The sequence below is a fragment of the Equus caballus genome, chromosome 18, assembly GCF_041296265.1.
Source record: "Equus caballus isolate H_3958 breed thoroughbred chromosome 18, TB-T2T, whole genome shotgun sequence".
In the NCBI taxonomy this organism is placed as follows: domain Eukaryota; kingdom Metazoa; phylum Chordata; class Mammalia; order Perissodactyla; family Equidae; genus Equus; species Equus caballus.
Window position 1 is genome coordinate 80,206,934 of NC_091701.1, and position 16,192 is coordinate 80,223,125.

Genomic DNA, 16,192 nt, shown 5'->3' on the forward strand with positions numbered 1-16,192 from the left:
TTACTCCTTGCCCATCATGAAGTGTTGCTGGTTCCAGGGGAGTACCTACTTGTAAGGAACTTTGAAGATTTAATAGAGGATTTTAAATGAATGCAGTACCATGTAATAAAAAATTTTACATCGTTAACAAAATTTAAAGGTAAACTGGCAAAAAAAATTTGCAAAGATAGAAAAGACAAACTTGATATATTGACAATAAAAAGAGCTTGTAGGGGCTGACCCAGTGGTGTAGCGGTTGGCTTTGTGTGCTCTGCTTTGGCAATCCAGTGTTCACTGGTTCAGATCCCAGGCACAGACCTACACACTGCTTGGCAAGCCATGCTGCAGCAGGCATCCCACATATAAAATAAAGCAGGATGGGCACAGATGTTAGCTCAGGGCCAGTCTTCCTCATCAAAAAGAGGAGGATTGGTGGCAGATGTTAGCTCAGGGCTAATCTTCCTCAAAAACAAGAGCTTGTACCTGTTGATGAGAAACATGAAAGCATAATGGAAAAGCAGGACAAAAGCTATGAACAGACAATCCACTGAAGAAGGAAAAATGGCTAAAAATGATTTTCAATGTCACTAGTAATCCAACAATTGATTTTTAATCAGGAGGATATAATTTTGTCTGCAAAACTAACAATGATTGAAAAAATGATACTATGCAAAGATAACCTGTATTTTCATGTGTCCATATGGGAGAATGGTTAAATTATTTATGATATGGCTAAATCTGTTGTGAGATATTATTGTCATGAATTTTCTTCATTTTGTTTGCAAATTAAAATTAGAGAAAATTGTTCATAAGAAAATCCTAAGTCAAAGTATCAGAAAACAAAATGTTACGGGTAATGCAGTATGGATCAAGTCATGTTAAAAGAATAGATAAACACGTAGGAAAGAAGATTGGGCAGCAGCACCAACGTTGTCATCGTAGTTTTCTGGGTTGAGGTGACCTTGTGTGTCTTCTTTATTATATGTGCTTTCAGAAGTCTCCATAATGACATCCTTTTGAGGTTTTGTTCTCCCTCCCTCTCTCTCCAGCACACACACACATACACACACACACACACACACACACTCCCTACATTGGCATTTTGCTGGAGGCAACTGAGGAGGCTTGTGATCCTCTTGCCCCTACACTTTTCTCTTTTCCCAGGAGACATAAAAACCTAAACTAGCAAAGTGCCAAAGCAGCCCTTGGGTTTGGGAGTATTAGTATGAAGGCTGGCTTCCGAAACCCAATATTGCTGATGGTCATAGCAATAGCATATCCATAGCAATCCACAGCTGATGGATTTTCAGATCCAGTCCTAATTTCAAGACTTGCATCCCATTTTTTGCCATAAGTATGCTCAATGTGTTTCAATTTTTGACTTAGAAATAAATCATAGTTTTTATGCCTACAGAATATGTGTTAGCTGCTTTAGGAAGGCCTTAAAGATCATCTCTCTACAATGAGAGACCAGACCTGAAATGCATCTACTCCTAGAAGAGGTAACACACCTCCTGTGACTGTGAGCAAGGAGCGAGGACCCCAGGCTTCTTGTCTTCAGGCCCCAATTAGCGAGGCATCATTCTATGTGAGCTTAATCCACCCACAATCATAATTACAAATCTTGACATTTAGATGCTCCCAAAGTCAGCCCCATCCCAGCAGGGTTAGCCACATTATCACTAGTTAAAGAGATGGAGGGCAATTAGAGGCTAAAGGAAAAGGTTAGCTCTACCACTCAGATGGAAGGAGTGCAGCAGCTAAGCCCACCTGCAATTGCAGTGTTAATTTTTTTAAAATATCAGCTTCGAAGCCTTGTCACCCATGACAAGGAAGCTGTGAGTCTAAGTGGAATATTTAAGTGAAGTGCTTCCTCATCCCTCCGTCAGGCTGCTCGCTGACCTTTCTGTAGACTCCACCGGTTCCTCAGCTGTCGTGGGATGCTGAGAAGGTAGAACATCATTGGACCTGTCAGGCGGTCGGTCAGCTGGTGCTCAGGCCAATTTGCTAAATGTGTCCATGCTAAAGAATCTGCTCCCTAACCAGTCGGATGAAATGGAGTACCCGTTAATCACCAGCGAGTTTCCAGGGAGTTGTGACCTTCCTCGTGTTTGTAGTCCACTCACCTCTTCTCCTGGCCTTGGGCAATCTCAGGCCTGGAATAAGGGGCCACCTCAGGGACGTGGGGAGCTGCTGAAATGTGTTTTAGGCTACCGGGGTGAAAGGCTAGGGGACACCCGCCTGAGGCCAACACTGACCTATTTTAGTTAGAATGTTCTATGTACTTTGCAACCCCTAATGATATTGCACACAGCTCAACTGTATGCAAAATACGTCCTCTCTTTGAAAATTTTAATGATATAGTAAGATCTCATTGTTTTTACTATCAACCTATCAATTCTTTATCTGTCTTTAGAAGGTGGTGGCTTTGTCATCGTTCTTTTCACAGGTTTATTATCTGAGAGCTGTTGAGTTGTCTTAAAAGCAGAAAGGTTTCCTTTTTTCTTTTCCGAAATAGACTGCTCTATTTGTAGCCAAGTCTCATAAATTAAAATACTTGTCAAAATAAATGAATAGTATGTTTGTTATATTCATGATTTAAAATCACATTTGATTGCTTACTCATTAATCCACAAAATTAAGCAATACACCCTGGATCACAGTCATTAGTACACATAAGCAGGTTCTTCTGACAGTCAGATGAGATGGAGAACACTGTGCAGGGTGTTTGTTTCAAAACTAGGTGTGTTAATGCACAAATTAATTTTATAATTTCAAAATGTTTCCTCTGGAAGAAAGTCAAATACGTAAATATAGTCCACCAGCCAACAGGATTGGGGTCATAATATACTAAGTAGATTTTAAATGGAGAATTCGTAAAGCGCAAATTTGCATTGAACCTCAAGAATTGGCAGAAGTTGTTTTGTCCTGTGTAGGAGCATGCATGGTAATGGAGGTTACCATTATTCTTAATTGGATGGAAAATCAGGATACAGCGAGATGACGTCCACATGAAAGTGTAGACATCCATATTACAGAGGCTTTGCTCTCTCCTTTGGATATAGCAGAGAACTGAAATCACTCATTTACCTGGCCCCTTTCTATCTGCCAAGTACCGCATTAGGAGCTTGGAATACAAAGTCAATTGTACATCAGTTCTCTAGTCTAATGGGGAGAAGAGTGCTTTTCTCATACAGTTCTTATGAGTATGAAATAAAATATGTGTAAGCACTTTGAACAGTGCCCAGCACATAGTGAGGGATCCATAAATATTTGTTAAATATATATTTTTCCTGATGCGACCCATGGTTTCAAGTTGCTTGCAGTTTCCTTATAGATTCAGGTTAGCACATCAAGGATCTTCGTGCCATGTGACCACTGATGGCAGAGACGTGGACACGGTGTTGTAGGAACACCACAGAGCCTGGTGGAGGGCCTCATATGGGAGACTTGAGCTGCATTTTGAAAGCCATGAGCATATATAATGAAGAATTTTAAGCTGGAGGGAGGCCACACCAGATCTGTGTGATGGAAAGACCACTTTGGCAGTAGTGTTTTGGGTCAGCGTCAGGCGGCTGGACTGGAACCCAGAGGTGAATTGAGGCCGTCACAGTGGCAGATATGTGAGGACCTGGCCAGCGGCGGTGCCACACTCGTTGTAATGGGATGATCCCTACAGAGAGGAATCAACCTCAGATTCCGATAACTTGTTGCCTTTAGGATCTAGTGGCCTACCTCTGGAGGGCTGTTGTAGCTGGGCCTTGGCTAAGAGATTACTAATGGTATGTTTCTGAGACAGTTACAGTTTTGGTCTGGTCAGAGAACAGATATTCCAGAGAAGTGGGGAAACTAAATCTGAGCCAGTGAAATAACATTCACTGTGAATGTTACGGCATTGTAAGTGTATGTGTGCTTTATAATTTAAAAAATATTTTCCCATATGCTATTTTATGTTTTCTGGTGTCAGGTATACTTGCTTCAAATAGAATATTCTTTCAAAAATGCTGGTTAGATGTGTATGATTTGGATAAGAATAACTTGAAGTAAGAGCCCTTTGTGTATGTATGTGTTCATGCATTTTAAAACATCCAAACTTGTGTTATATCTTCATTTCCAATAATGTACATGGTCCCGAGACCTTCAAAGTCCTTGATAGGCTAAATTCAAGGAAGCGTCTAGTGATATACTGGGTAATTGGCAGGCAAAGCCACCCGGTGGATTGGGATCATCTTTGAAAATTTCCTACCCAATTTAAAGCGAGTATCTTCCACTTTGTTGTGTATCTGTTATTTTTAATACCTGTAACTCAGGGGCCATAGAAATATTATTACTGATGAGGCAGGTATATTGAGTTTTTAAAATTTCTGACATTTGTGTTATCCCGATGATTCTTGAAACTTCTCTCGGCTTCTGTACCCATTTGCTTTTCCTACAGCTGCCCCCAGGAGCCCCTAGGATCAGGGCTTGGTGGCTGCCACTGACCTCCATGGGGCCCTTTGCCTGACCCCAGCTGTGGATGGTGAAGGGCACAGAGGAGGGACCCCTCAGGCTCCCCATGTGTGTGTTAGATACGCGTTGTGCATGTTGTTTGATAAATGGTGAGCTCTTGCTACTAAGGAGAGTAAAGAATGCAGCAAAAACAAGCTCAAGATTGTCTCAAACTCGTCAAGCGGTAACACATCATCTTTGAAATTTTAATTCAAGTCAGTCAGAAGAAAAATATGATTCAGTATAAAATGTGTTTAATGTAAACCTGGCTTCTTAGTAACTTACTGCATAATTAAAGGAAGTAAATATATTTTTAGCTGAAATATGGGTGGTTTTTTAATAGACATATTTTTTGTTATGGGGCAATTTGGTCAGCTGCTTCTTTAAAAAGTGATAAGGATAAATAAGTTTCTTCGTACAAGTGAATAAATCATGCTGGGTTTTTTTTCAGAATGAAGCTTACAGCTGTAAAGTTTGTAAAGCTCCCTATTATGGATTTTCAGTTTGGAGAGGAGATGAAAATTGGCTTTATCTCACTTACTGAATGTTGATTGAACTTTCTGAGAATCAGAGCCGTGACAAACTTACTCTGAGGATGCTAGATCTGAGTCTAACCCTGATGAAGATGCTAATTGAGCTGGCTAATCTTTAAAATCTGGATTAAATGGTTTTGGCTAACTGTCAAAATCCTGTGAAGGAAGAGAACCTGTTTTCAAACCTTTGTTTAAAGTGGCATAAAATTAGCTCCCGGAGCCAACTGTTACTTAGTTACCATCAGATGCATCCATTGAAATGAAATTCTGCACTTTCACTCTCTTCCCAAAGGTGATAATGTGTTTTCCTCTACTTGTGAAATTGTTGGAATTTCACAGTCTTACTTAGATTTAATTGTGTTTATTAAGATTTGAGACAAATGACTCCAATTTTATTTTGTAGGATACTGTTGTTTTTCTTTATCTTTTGGTTTTACTTCATAGTTGTTGGTAACATGGAATACGTATGAAATAGTAAAAAAAGCAGTATGTTGTTAAATTCAACAGTTTAACCCAGAGAACTCAAGACAGCAAATAAGCCTTTCTTAGTAGTATATTAGTTCATTTGACACGTAATTAAAATAGAGCCACATGTTTCTCAGTGTAATTACTCATACAAAAAATACTTTTATAAATACAGTTTAATATGTTCTATGAACGTTTGGATCATCTTTTTTATTCTCTCTGTAGGCTAAAGATAACAGCATCAGATTATAAAAAACTCGGGCCATAAAAGCGACAGGATGCTGCAGATTGACAACAGAGCAAACCACATCATGAATATTGAGAGACTCTGCAATAAATGCACTTTGTGGCATTTCTTATTAAAATATTTACTTGTCAGTGTAGAAACTAAAGGCATTGGTGTATTGCTCGGAGTCGTGGTAGAAATAGAGCAGACGGCACAAACCATGTATTGCTGGGTGGAAACGAGCTCTGCATGTCTAAGGGTTGTGTGTTCTTGTGTGATGAAGAGCAAGAAAAAAAGAAAAACAAAAATTACCTATTTGATGTGTTTGATCTTGGTACTTTCTCTGTTCCTCTGTCAATTCTGTGATGAAGAGATTAAAGAGAAGCAGCAAAGTAAAAGCAGAGTAGGGATAAACAAGTCAAGTGGGACTCAGTCTGGAAGCCAGGGAACATTAGCTATGTTAGGAAAAGGAATTAACATTTAACCTCCCAGTGTGTAACAGGCTCTGTGCTGAGCACTCAGCCGTTAGGGACGTTATCAAGGAAGTTAGTGTCCTACACCTCCCCGCTCACCCCAACACCCACACATGCACCCACACGCACTAGTGCTATTGACCCTATAGCCTTGTTGTCTGAGTATACCAACAGAAGAGATATTGATGGTGTGAAATTGCAGAGAGCCCATGGCTCTTTTGATCAAGTCTCTTATTCAGGGTCATGGATGTTGTAAATTTTCCAAAGCTCTTTTATTTCTTTTTGATCTTGGAGGGTGTTGTTGTTGTTGACTTTTCCATTAGCTTGACCTTTACAAGGTAAATATGAGAAAAAAAATGGAAATATTCTCTAAAAGAAGGCTTATAGATTATGTTTTTTTCTAGGCAAATCCTGGTTTCACATGTCTCTTCCAGGTGCCCCCCAGGGAGAGGGCCCTCAGGGGACACTTGTAGTGACCAAAAATGGTGCCTAATCTTCAAATTGGGAACACTATCAGCATTGGCAATTGAGATCTAGTTATCAAAAATAATTTGTACATACACATTAATATATCTATTTTCATGTGTTTTCCTAAGTCCTATTTATAAGGTAGGTATGCTCCTGAAAAACACTCTGCACTATGACCTCTCAAACAGAGATACAGAAGGCATGAGATAAACATTGTACTTCTTCCTGGTGCCTTAATTTTATTGGCAATTAAAGAGAAAATCTTTTCGTATTAAAACAAGCACAGAAAGCTGGTAGAGTGTAAAATGTAAAATTTACGTGACTTTGTAAGATAAAGCTGAGCACTTTAGTTTTCAGCTTATGGCGTGCCAGTTCATGCTATGCCTCCACTCCACTGGAGGTTGATTCACATTTGTTTTTAAGCTACTTTGGGGACACATCCGGAAGCTTCACACAAGATACATCAAAGTGGCAGACTGGAAGAAAAGCAGGCAAGGGGGTGCCAGGGACCCAACTGCTAACCAGCCCACCTTTCCACCCACATCCACCCCAGCTCATATGAGGAGACAGGTAATAAATAAGACAAAAATAGAGCATTGAGAAGGTGATAAATAAATGCTATATGAGAAATAAAGGAAGTGAGTATAGGAAGTAGCGAGGATGTCCCAAATTGGATAGTGTGGCCAGTGAGAGCCTGGCATTTGAGTAAAGATCTGAAGGATAGAGGAACAAGCCTTGTGGGCATCTAGTGAAACACTATCTCAGGCTGAGAGGACAGCAAATGTGAAGACCCTGAGATAGGGACAAAGAAGATAGCATAGCTGGACAGAATCCTGAGAACAAGGGAGGGAATAGTCAGAGCATGAGGTCAGAAATGTAACTGGGAGCCCATTACCATATAAGGCATTGCAAAGACTTGGGCTTTACTCTAAGTGAGATGGGAAGGTATTACAGGGTCCTGATGAGAGGAGAGACATGATCCACCTTATGTTCTAGCAAGATCACTCTGGCTCCCATGTTGAAAATATATTGAAAAGGAGCACAGATGGAAACAAGGAGCCCAGTCAGGATGCTGTTGCAGTAATTCATGGGAGAGACTATGATAAGTGGGTCCAAACTGGTGACAGTGGAGGTGTTGAGAAGTGGTCAAACTCTGGTTATAGTTTGAGATTTGTAGATAAACTGGATGTGTGGTGTGTATGAAAGACAGGAAGGGAGGGAAAGAGGTTATCAAGGATTAATACAAGATTTTTGTCCTGAGCAACTGGAAGGATGCAGTGCCATTAACTGGTATGTTAAAAGACTATGGAACCATACACACAAAAAAATTACAGGCTAATATCCCTGATAAATGTAGATGCAAAAATACTCAACAAAATATTAGCTCACTGAATTCAACAATATATTAAAAGGATCAAACACTGTGATCAAGTGGGATTTATTCCAGAGACGCAAGGATGGGTCAACATCAGCAAATCAGTCAATATGATACACCACATTAACAAAATGAAGGATAAAAATCATATGATCGTCTCACTAGATGCAGAAAAAGCATTTGACAAAATTCAACGTCAATTTATGACAAAAAGTCTCAGCAAAGCAGGTCTGGAAGGAGAGCGTATCTCAACATCGTAACGGCCACATATGACACGCCCACCGCTAACATGATACTTGGTGGTGAAAAGCTGAAAGCGTTTCCTCTAAGATAAGGAACAAGACAAGGATGCCCACTCTCGCAGCTTTTATTAAACACAGTATTTAACAAGGAAAATAAAAGGCATCCAAATTGAAAAGGAAGAAGTAAAACTGTCACTATTTCCAGATGACATAATATTATATAGAGAAAACCCTAAAGACTCCGTCAAAAAACTGTTATAACTAATAAACGAATTCAGTAAAGTTTCAGGAAACAAAATCAATACACAACAATCTGTTGTATTTCTTTACATTAATAATGAACTGCAGTCATGCTCTGCATAAAGATGTTTCAGTCAATGATGGACCATGTATACAATGGCGGTCCCATAAGATTAGTACCACATAGCCTAGGTGTGTAGTAGGCTGTACCATCTAAGTTTGTGACAGTGCACTCTATGATGTTCACACAGCAGGGAAATCAGCTAACAACACATTTCTTAGAACATATCCCTGCTGTTAAGTGACGAATGAATGTATCAGAGAAATTAAGAAAGTCTCATTTACAATTGCATCAAAAAGGATAAAAAAACCTAGGAAAAGGTTTAGCCAAGGAGGTGAAAAACTATATATTGAAAACTACAAGACATTAAGAAAGAAATTGGGGGCTGGCTCCGTGGCTGAGTGGTTAAGTTCGCGCGCTCCGCTGCAGGCGGCCCAGTGTTTCGTTGGTTCGAATCCTGGGCGCGGACATGGCTCTGCTCATCAAACCACGCTGAGGCAGCGTCCCACATGCCACAACTAGAAAGACCCACAACGAAGAATATACAACTATGCACCGGGGGGGGAGGGGAGCGGGGTTTGGGGAGAAAAAGGAAAAAATAAAATCTTTAAAAAAAAAAAAAGAAAGAAATTGAAGAAGATACAAATAAATGGAAAGATATTTTGTGCTCATTGATTAAAAGAATTAATATTGTTGAAATGTTGATACTACCCAAACCAGTATACAGAGACAGTGCAATCCTTATCAAAATCCCAATGTGTTTTTCACAGAAATAGAACAAAACCACAAAAGACCTTGAATAGCCAAAGCAATCTTGAGAAAGGAGAACAAAGCTGGAGACATCCTGCACCCTAATTTCTAACTATATTACAAAACTATAGTAATTAAAACGGTGTAATATTGGCAGAAAACAGATACATAGATCCATGGAACAGAATGGAGAGCCCAGAAATAAATTAATTGACCGTATATTCATGAGTTTATGACAAAGGAGCCAAGAATATACAATGGGGAAAAGACAGTCTCCTCAATAGATGGTGCTGGGAAAATTGGACAGCCACATGAAAAAGAATGACACTGGACCACCATCTTACACCATATGCAAAAATAAACTCAAATTAAAGACTTGAACATAAGACCTGAAACCGTTAAATTCCCAGAAGAAAACATAGGCCATAAGCTCCTTGACATAGGTCTTGGCAATGATTTTTTGAATCTGGCAACAGAAGCAAAAATAAATGAGTAGGACTGCATCACACTAAACAGCTTCTGTGCAGCAAAGGAACCCATCAACAAAAGGAAATGGCACCCTACTGAATGGGAGAAAATATTTGCAAGTCATATTGATAAGAGGCTAATATCCAAAATATACAAACACTTCATACAACTCAATATCAAAAAGTCCCAAACTGATTAAAAAATGGGCAGAAGATCTGAATAGACAATTTTCCAAAGATGTACAGATGGCCAACAGGTACATGAAAAGATACTCAGCATCATTAATCATCAGGGAAATGCAAGTCAAAACCACAGTGAGATATCATCTCACACCTGTTAAATGACTATTATAAAAAAGACGAGAAGTAACAAGTGTTGGCTAAGGTGGTAGAGAAAAGGGAACCCTTGTACACTGTTGGTGGAAATGTAAATTGGTGCCGCCACTATGGAAAATAATGTGGAGGTTCCTCAAAAATTTAAAAATAGAAATGCCATATACAGTAATTCCAATTCTAGGTATTTATCCAAAGAAAACAAAAACACTAATTCGAAAAGATGTATGCACCCTGATGTTCATTTCAGCATTATTTATAATAGTCGAGATATGGAAAAAACCTGAGTGTCCATCAATGGATGAATGGATAAAGAAATTGTGCCATATATATATATATAATGGAATATTATTCAGCCATAAAAAATGAAATCTTGCTGTTTGTGACAACATGGATATATGTAGAGTGTATCGTTCCGAGTGAAGTAAGTCAGAGAAAGACAAATGCCATAGGATTTCATTTATATGTGGAATCTAAAAGAGAAAGAAAGAAAACCCAAGCTTATAAATACAGTAGATTGGTCAATAAAAGAGGTGAGGGTGGGAGTAATGGGTGAACTTTTTTTATTTGTTTGAATAAATAGAATAAAAAATTAAGAAAAGGAATTACAAAAAAGTAGGAGGAGTGAGATATAATCAAGGACAACCAGAAAAATTCACAAAACTGTGAAAGAACATTGTCAGGGGACTAAAAGACCAGAATGACTTGTGAATATGTATTATGTTTATGACTATATTAAAAAAAAGAGAGACTGGAGAGTGTGTCTGTGACATTTACATGTGAGTCAAGGCTTTCATATACTAGTATGATAGAATATTATGAAATAGTTTTATAATATCATTTTATGGCAAATATTATAGTATTATAGCACATTATAGTATAGCATGATATTATAAATATAACCTGAGAGGCCGCTATAATTATTGTAATGCTAGAAAATGATTTTTTTTAGTAAAAGTGAGTCTAAATTACAAAGTGGTATCAAGTTAAAGGGAAAGAGCCTCTGCTCCAGGGCCAGCTACATCTCTGGGCCTCTGCTAACCCTGGTTGTATGGTGAACAGGCCAGCCAGGTCCCTGCTTCCTTCACACACACGCACACACGCACACAAAGGACTTTGGAAGGAACTTAGCAAGATCAGGTTTTCCGTTTGGGCATGGTGGCTTAGGCCATTGACCATATGAGCCTAGAGCTGAGGAAGAAGCTCTGGGTGGGAGATTCAAATTCCGAATTTATCAGCGTATACTTATATCTATGCCATGAGACAAATGGCATCACCAGACAAATTCAGATAATTCTCTTGAACACGTTTAGAGATGAAGAGGAATAAACAAGAGGACACTTAATGGAGGGGCCAGAGAGTGAAAGATGAACCCAAGAGCAAGTGGTGCCCTGGAAGGCAAGAGTGGGAAGTCATTGAAGGAGGACTGTGTCCTAAAATCGAGCCAGAGAAGTGACTTTGGGCTTAGCAATCTGGCACTTGGTTTTGACTTGTTGAGAGCAGTTGCGGTGGAGTAGAGGGGACGAGCTGACTGGAGTGGCCTCAGTGAAGAGTCGGAGGACAGAGAACAGAGACTACTCTGTCGACAGCTCTTTCAAATTTCCCTTTGGAGGTGAGCAGATCATTTTGGATCCTGGGGTCTTTGGGAAATGTCAGTGCTGCCCTGGGTGACAAAAGAATAGTGGCATCATGGGAGCAGGACAGAGGGGCACCAGGAGACAGCTGAAGAGGAGGGCATCCAAGTCTGGCGTGGCCTGTCTGCTTGTCACACGGAGTCCAGGTTGCTGCAGGCTCTACAGGGTCAGTGAAAAGCCTTCCACAGGCCACAGAAGTTTAGTTGAGATGAAGCATTCACACCAAAAAAGTTTAATAGCATTCCTTCTTTTGTGTCCAACTCATCTCCGTGGGAAAGGGAGTATTGAATGGTTGTAAAGGTGGGGAGGGGTGGCTGTGTTCACACCCTGGACACTTTGGAAATGAGCATGCCTTCTGTTGAGGCACAAGAACAGGTGTTCACGTCAATTAACCTGTCTTTGTAACACTGTCTGCCAGGAGCTCTGTTACCCAGTAATGTAGGTCTTCTGACGAATCAAGTAATCGAGCTAACAAGCACCTACAACTTGTGGTTTAAATTAATTATCAGTGTTGAAGCAAGTGTAAGTCTGTGTGCATTGTAGCTGTTGAGATGAAGACTGGATGGAGAGTCTCTCTTGTCAGCCAGCACCTGTGGGGCCACTGACTTTGGGCACCACAGATTCGGGAATGGATCCTCTTCCTTCCAGCAGCAGAGGCTTTATTTCATCCATTCATCTAGCGTAGCCTCTGCAGAGAGAATTCCCGTCAATCATGGGATTGGGAGACAGACTAAGCAGTCAGTTAATCAAAGAGATTCTGAGATTTGGAGAGCCTCCAGGTCTCACCATCATCATCTTGGAGAAGAGTCATGTGTTGCCTGTATCTCCACAAAGTCGAGTTCACGTTCTCTAAGGCATAGCATCCTTATGGACAAAATACAGATGTTCCACAATGTAGCCTCTCCTTTTACAGTTTTCTTTTTGGAAAATGGTTACAGTGTGGTCTGAAACCCTGAAATGGTTTATGAAGTGGTTAGAAATTCCAAAGACGAGATCCTAGTACCAATTACTGTTCAGTCTGTCACTTTGGGAAACAAAATCTGTGAACTACTCTGTTCTCCCATTTGATAAGTAGGTATAACACTGTTACTGTGTGTGCTATAAGCTGTGTGGATATGATAGTATGGAAAACTGTAAAGTATCTTAAGAAGAAAAGGTTACATAACAGCCATAGGCAATGATATGTCTTATGAGTTATCAATTTTAAGCTTTTGTATTATACTTCAGATCAGTATTCTATTTTTCTCTCTTTTCCACATTATTTAAGGCACATAGGGTATACTAAGAGTTAAGGATGTAGCAGGAGGAAAAATTAAGGTATTACTCTTAACTTACACAAAACTTTTCATAGAACCAGTATAATAAGCCACTTTTCCTAATTGCTACATTAAAGTAAATGTTACTAATAAGTGTCAGAATCCATCAATATGCAAAGTTGAAATTATATTACAGAAATAGTGATGAAAATAACACTTCCACCACATTTTAAAAATTGATTTTGTTTTCCTTTTCAGAATTTAAAGTGTTAAACTCTTCACTTTGGCCAGATGATTAGAAAGATATAGTTCTCCTGATTATTTTTATACTAGAATAATCTTTCATTATTAATCCATTTAAGTTTTCTCTCAAATCAGTTCATCAGTGCTACCAATTAAAAATAGAAAATGTATGTGCTCAATTTCAAGAATTAAAAATAATGCCTTGGGAGTAGCATTTCTTTCCTGTGGTGAGAGGGTTGTTGGATTTTCCAATTAAAGAAGTCTCCATAGTGGAAATGAGTAGTCAATTATGAAAATTATTTTGAATAGCCAATTTGCATATCCCTAATTGTATTCATTTCTTTGAAAGACTAAACTTGGAATTTATGATGTTGTGATTGGTTACCCCTGTAGTTGTGTTATTAATGCTATTGCTAGCAAGATTCCCCTATGAATGGGGCTTTGAGAGCCTTTCCTGAATAAATGTTTGAATCATAAGTAGGTTTGTTTTATTTAATGAATGAAGGATATCTGAAGATTCACTAGCGGTCTTCAGATTTGCACGCACTGCGCTGCGTTGGGTTGACAGCAGCATCCCCGTGCTGCCTAATGCGCTCACCTTTGGACTCTTCACATCCACAGCGCAGAAGCATGAGAAGTTCCTCTGTTGTCGTGCTGTCTGCTGGTCGAAAATGCAGTGTCCGCGGGGCTGCCCTCACTGTTGATACAGACAGCACTGTTCACACAATTGCTTGAATACGTTATTATGTTTTGCCCTTATTTTATGAAAAATGACTTGGAAATGGACAATTAAACATTTTTATATTGATGCCAAGAAGCATAGTTCTCATATGAAATAGGATTGAGAGGAAAATGGAAATAATTAGGTTAAAAGTGCTAATGTTTAGACTCATTGTACTTCTCATTGACTGAACTTAGAGCCAGTCAACATAGAGTCAGTCATGAAGGAAAAGAACAAAATTAAAGGCATGTGTAAAAAGGAGATACAAGATAAACACAAATTGTGTGTAAATATACACATTTATTTATCTACCTATTATGATTGTATCTAAAAGGACAGATAATTATGGATATTATAATATCTTTGGCTGGACTGGAGTGTCGGGACTGGAATGTCCTCTTCCACCATGTAAGTCTGCTGTTCAACTTCTGCATATTCCACTTTTATGTTTGGGAGCACTCCTCAAAGAAAGAGGTACTGACGTCCTTTTGGGAGTATTAGAAAAGGTAGTGAAGGGAGGAGGCAGCCATTTCATTCCTTTAAAAGAGGCAGTCTGTCTCTTCCTGAAACTGGTTCTGTTTCAGGAAGAGACAAATGAACCAGCAGTGGTTGTTTCCTGGCCGTGGTTCTTTTAGACGTAGTACTGAAGTGAGAGCTCGTGGTACAGGAACATTAAAGTTTTACGTTTTCAGAGGCCGTTTTCTTTAAAACCAAACAAAAATCACAGTCAGCTAGATACGGTGTCTGTGTGGGATGCGTGTCCTACAAAGTAATTAGTGTTGTTGGTTTTGCTTGTAGCTGATTGCTGTGTTTGACGAACAAGAACCACTCCACAAGATCGAGAGCCCGGGTGGAAACCCTGCAGGTCAGCAGAGCCCAGAGGCTTTTGAAACGGAAGTGGCTGCCCAGCTGGCTGCGTTTAAACCAATCGGTGGGGAAATTGAAGTAACCCCTTCTGCTCTGAAATTAGGTATGTGTATTTTTAGTGGTCTGTTTTCATCTGGTTGAATACATCATCTTGCTGACTATGAGTTGCTTCTCCTTTATGGCTTATCCATTAGTATCTTTCTCTAAGTTTGTCTTTTGTCTAAATTATTTTTTTATACAGCTTTCGCAGGTGCTGCTGTTCAGGCAAGTGGCTGCAGTATTTTCTTGAATTGCATGTGAATCTGCATTGTGTGCCCTTGAAGTGTCATGGTGGGGAGCTGGACTGGAAGTGATGAGGTTCATCTGTAGCCTATGAGGACTTAAAAACAAGTCCCTGAAAAAAGTCATTTGGAAAAAGCTTGGGGTTATCAAGGAATCCAGACTGGAAATGAAGGTCACTTTCTGTTTTAGCCACCTTCTTTTTCTCCCCAAACTGTTTATCTCAGAGTTTGGGGGAAACATTTTGAAGTTAGTTTGTTACTTTTGTCCTACTGATTCATTCAAATAAGGGCAACTTGCCCGGTGAGTTTGCTCAGAATTCTTTTTTGTTACATTTGTTTTGAAGGTGTTGGTAGAAAGAGAAAATAAACATTCTTCTGAAGTTTCAGTGAATTTACAACTCCAAGAGAAATAATATGTCAGTTTTTGGTGATACCTCGTAGAGATAAATTTAGGTCAGTTTAGCAGCATGGAGATTTTGAAAATCCACTAATATGTTGGTACTTGAAACGATTTTTTATTCCTGTCGCATGTATGCATACATTTTGAGGCAGCTCTAGGCACCTGTTGTAGGTTAGTTCTCGAGCTAGAACAGAGGCTTTTTCCAGTTTGCAAAGGGAATCTTATTCTTTTAAAGCAAAGCGTATGCTTAAAATTGTAAAAATTGTACATACTACTACTTTTTTCCATTTGAAACGAAATGTATGCTGTAAAGTTTATTTTACACACCACCTTACTGAATACCCTTGTTTCGTACTACTTTTCTGGAAAGCTTCTGTAGTGCCCCTTTCATAATAAACAAGTGAAAATTAGTGCCCTCTGGTCTTTGTGACTTTCCTCTATCTTTGGAAGCCAAGCCAGGGAAGCAGTTTGCTGGACCACGGCCGGTGAAGGTCTTTGTGGCATCTTCTGTTCATTTAAAGCGAGGTTTGTGGCTTCAGCAACCTCACAGCCCTGTCATTCATTTGCATAATGATGCCTTTTTATCCATTATGTAAATGGCATGGGAGGAAAATTAGGCAATAAGGGAAGACGAAAGAAGAAAATTGCTCTTGCTTGTTTTAATATTCGGCTTGGAAGCCAGCACTGTGG

General features: G+C 39.4%; 1 protein-coding gene across 13 annotated transcripts in view; it reads left to right on the forward strand.

Annotated features, from left to right (window-relative positions):
• PARD3B (par-3 family cell polarity regulator beta) overlaps positions 1-16,192 on the forward strand; it is a 921,213-nt gene that overhangs the window by 348,794 nt on the left and 556,227 nt on the right. For 12 of the 13 annotated variants that reach the window (XM_023622589.2, XM_005601746.4, XM_070242147.1 and 9 more), the window contains one exon: positions 14,753-14,924. The exons of the other annotated variant lie outside the window; for it this stretch is intronic. In XM_023622589.2, coding sequence (XP_023478357.2) covers positions 14,753-14,924 — 172 coding nt within the window. The remainder of the gene's footprint in view (positions 1-14,752; positions 14,925-16,192) is intronic. 13 annotated transcript variants of the gene reach the window in all.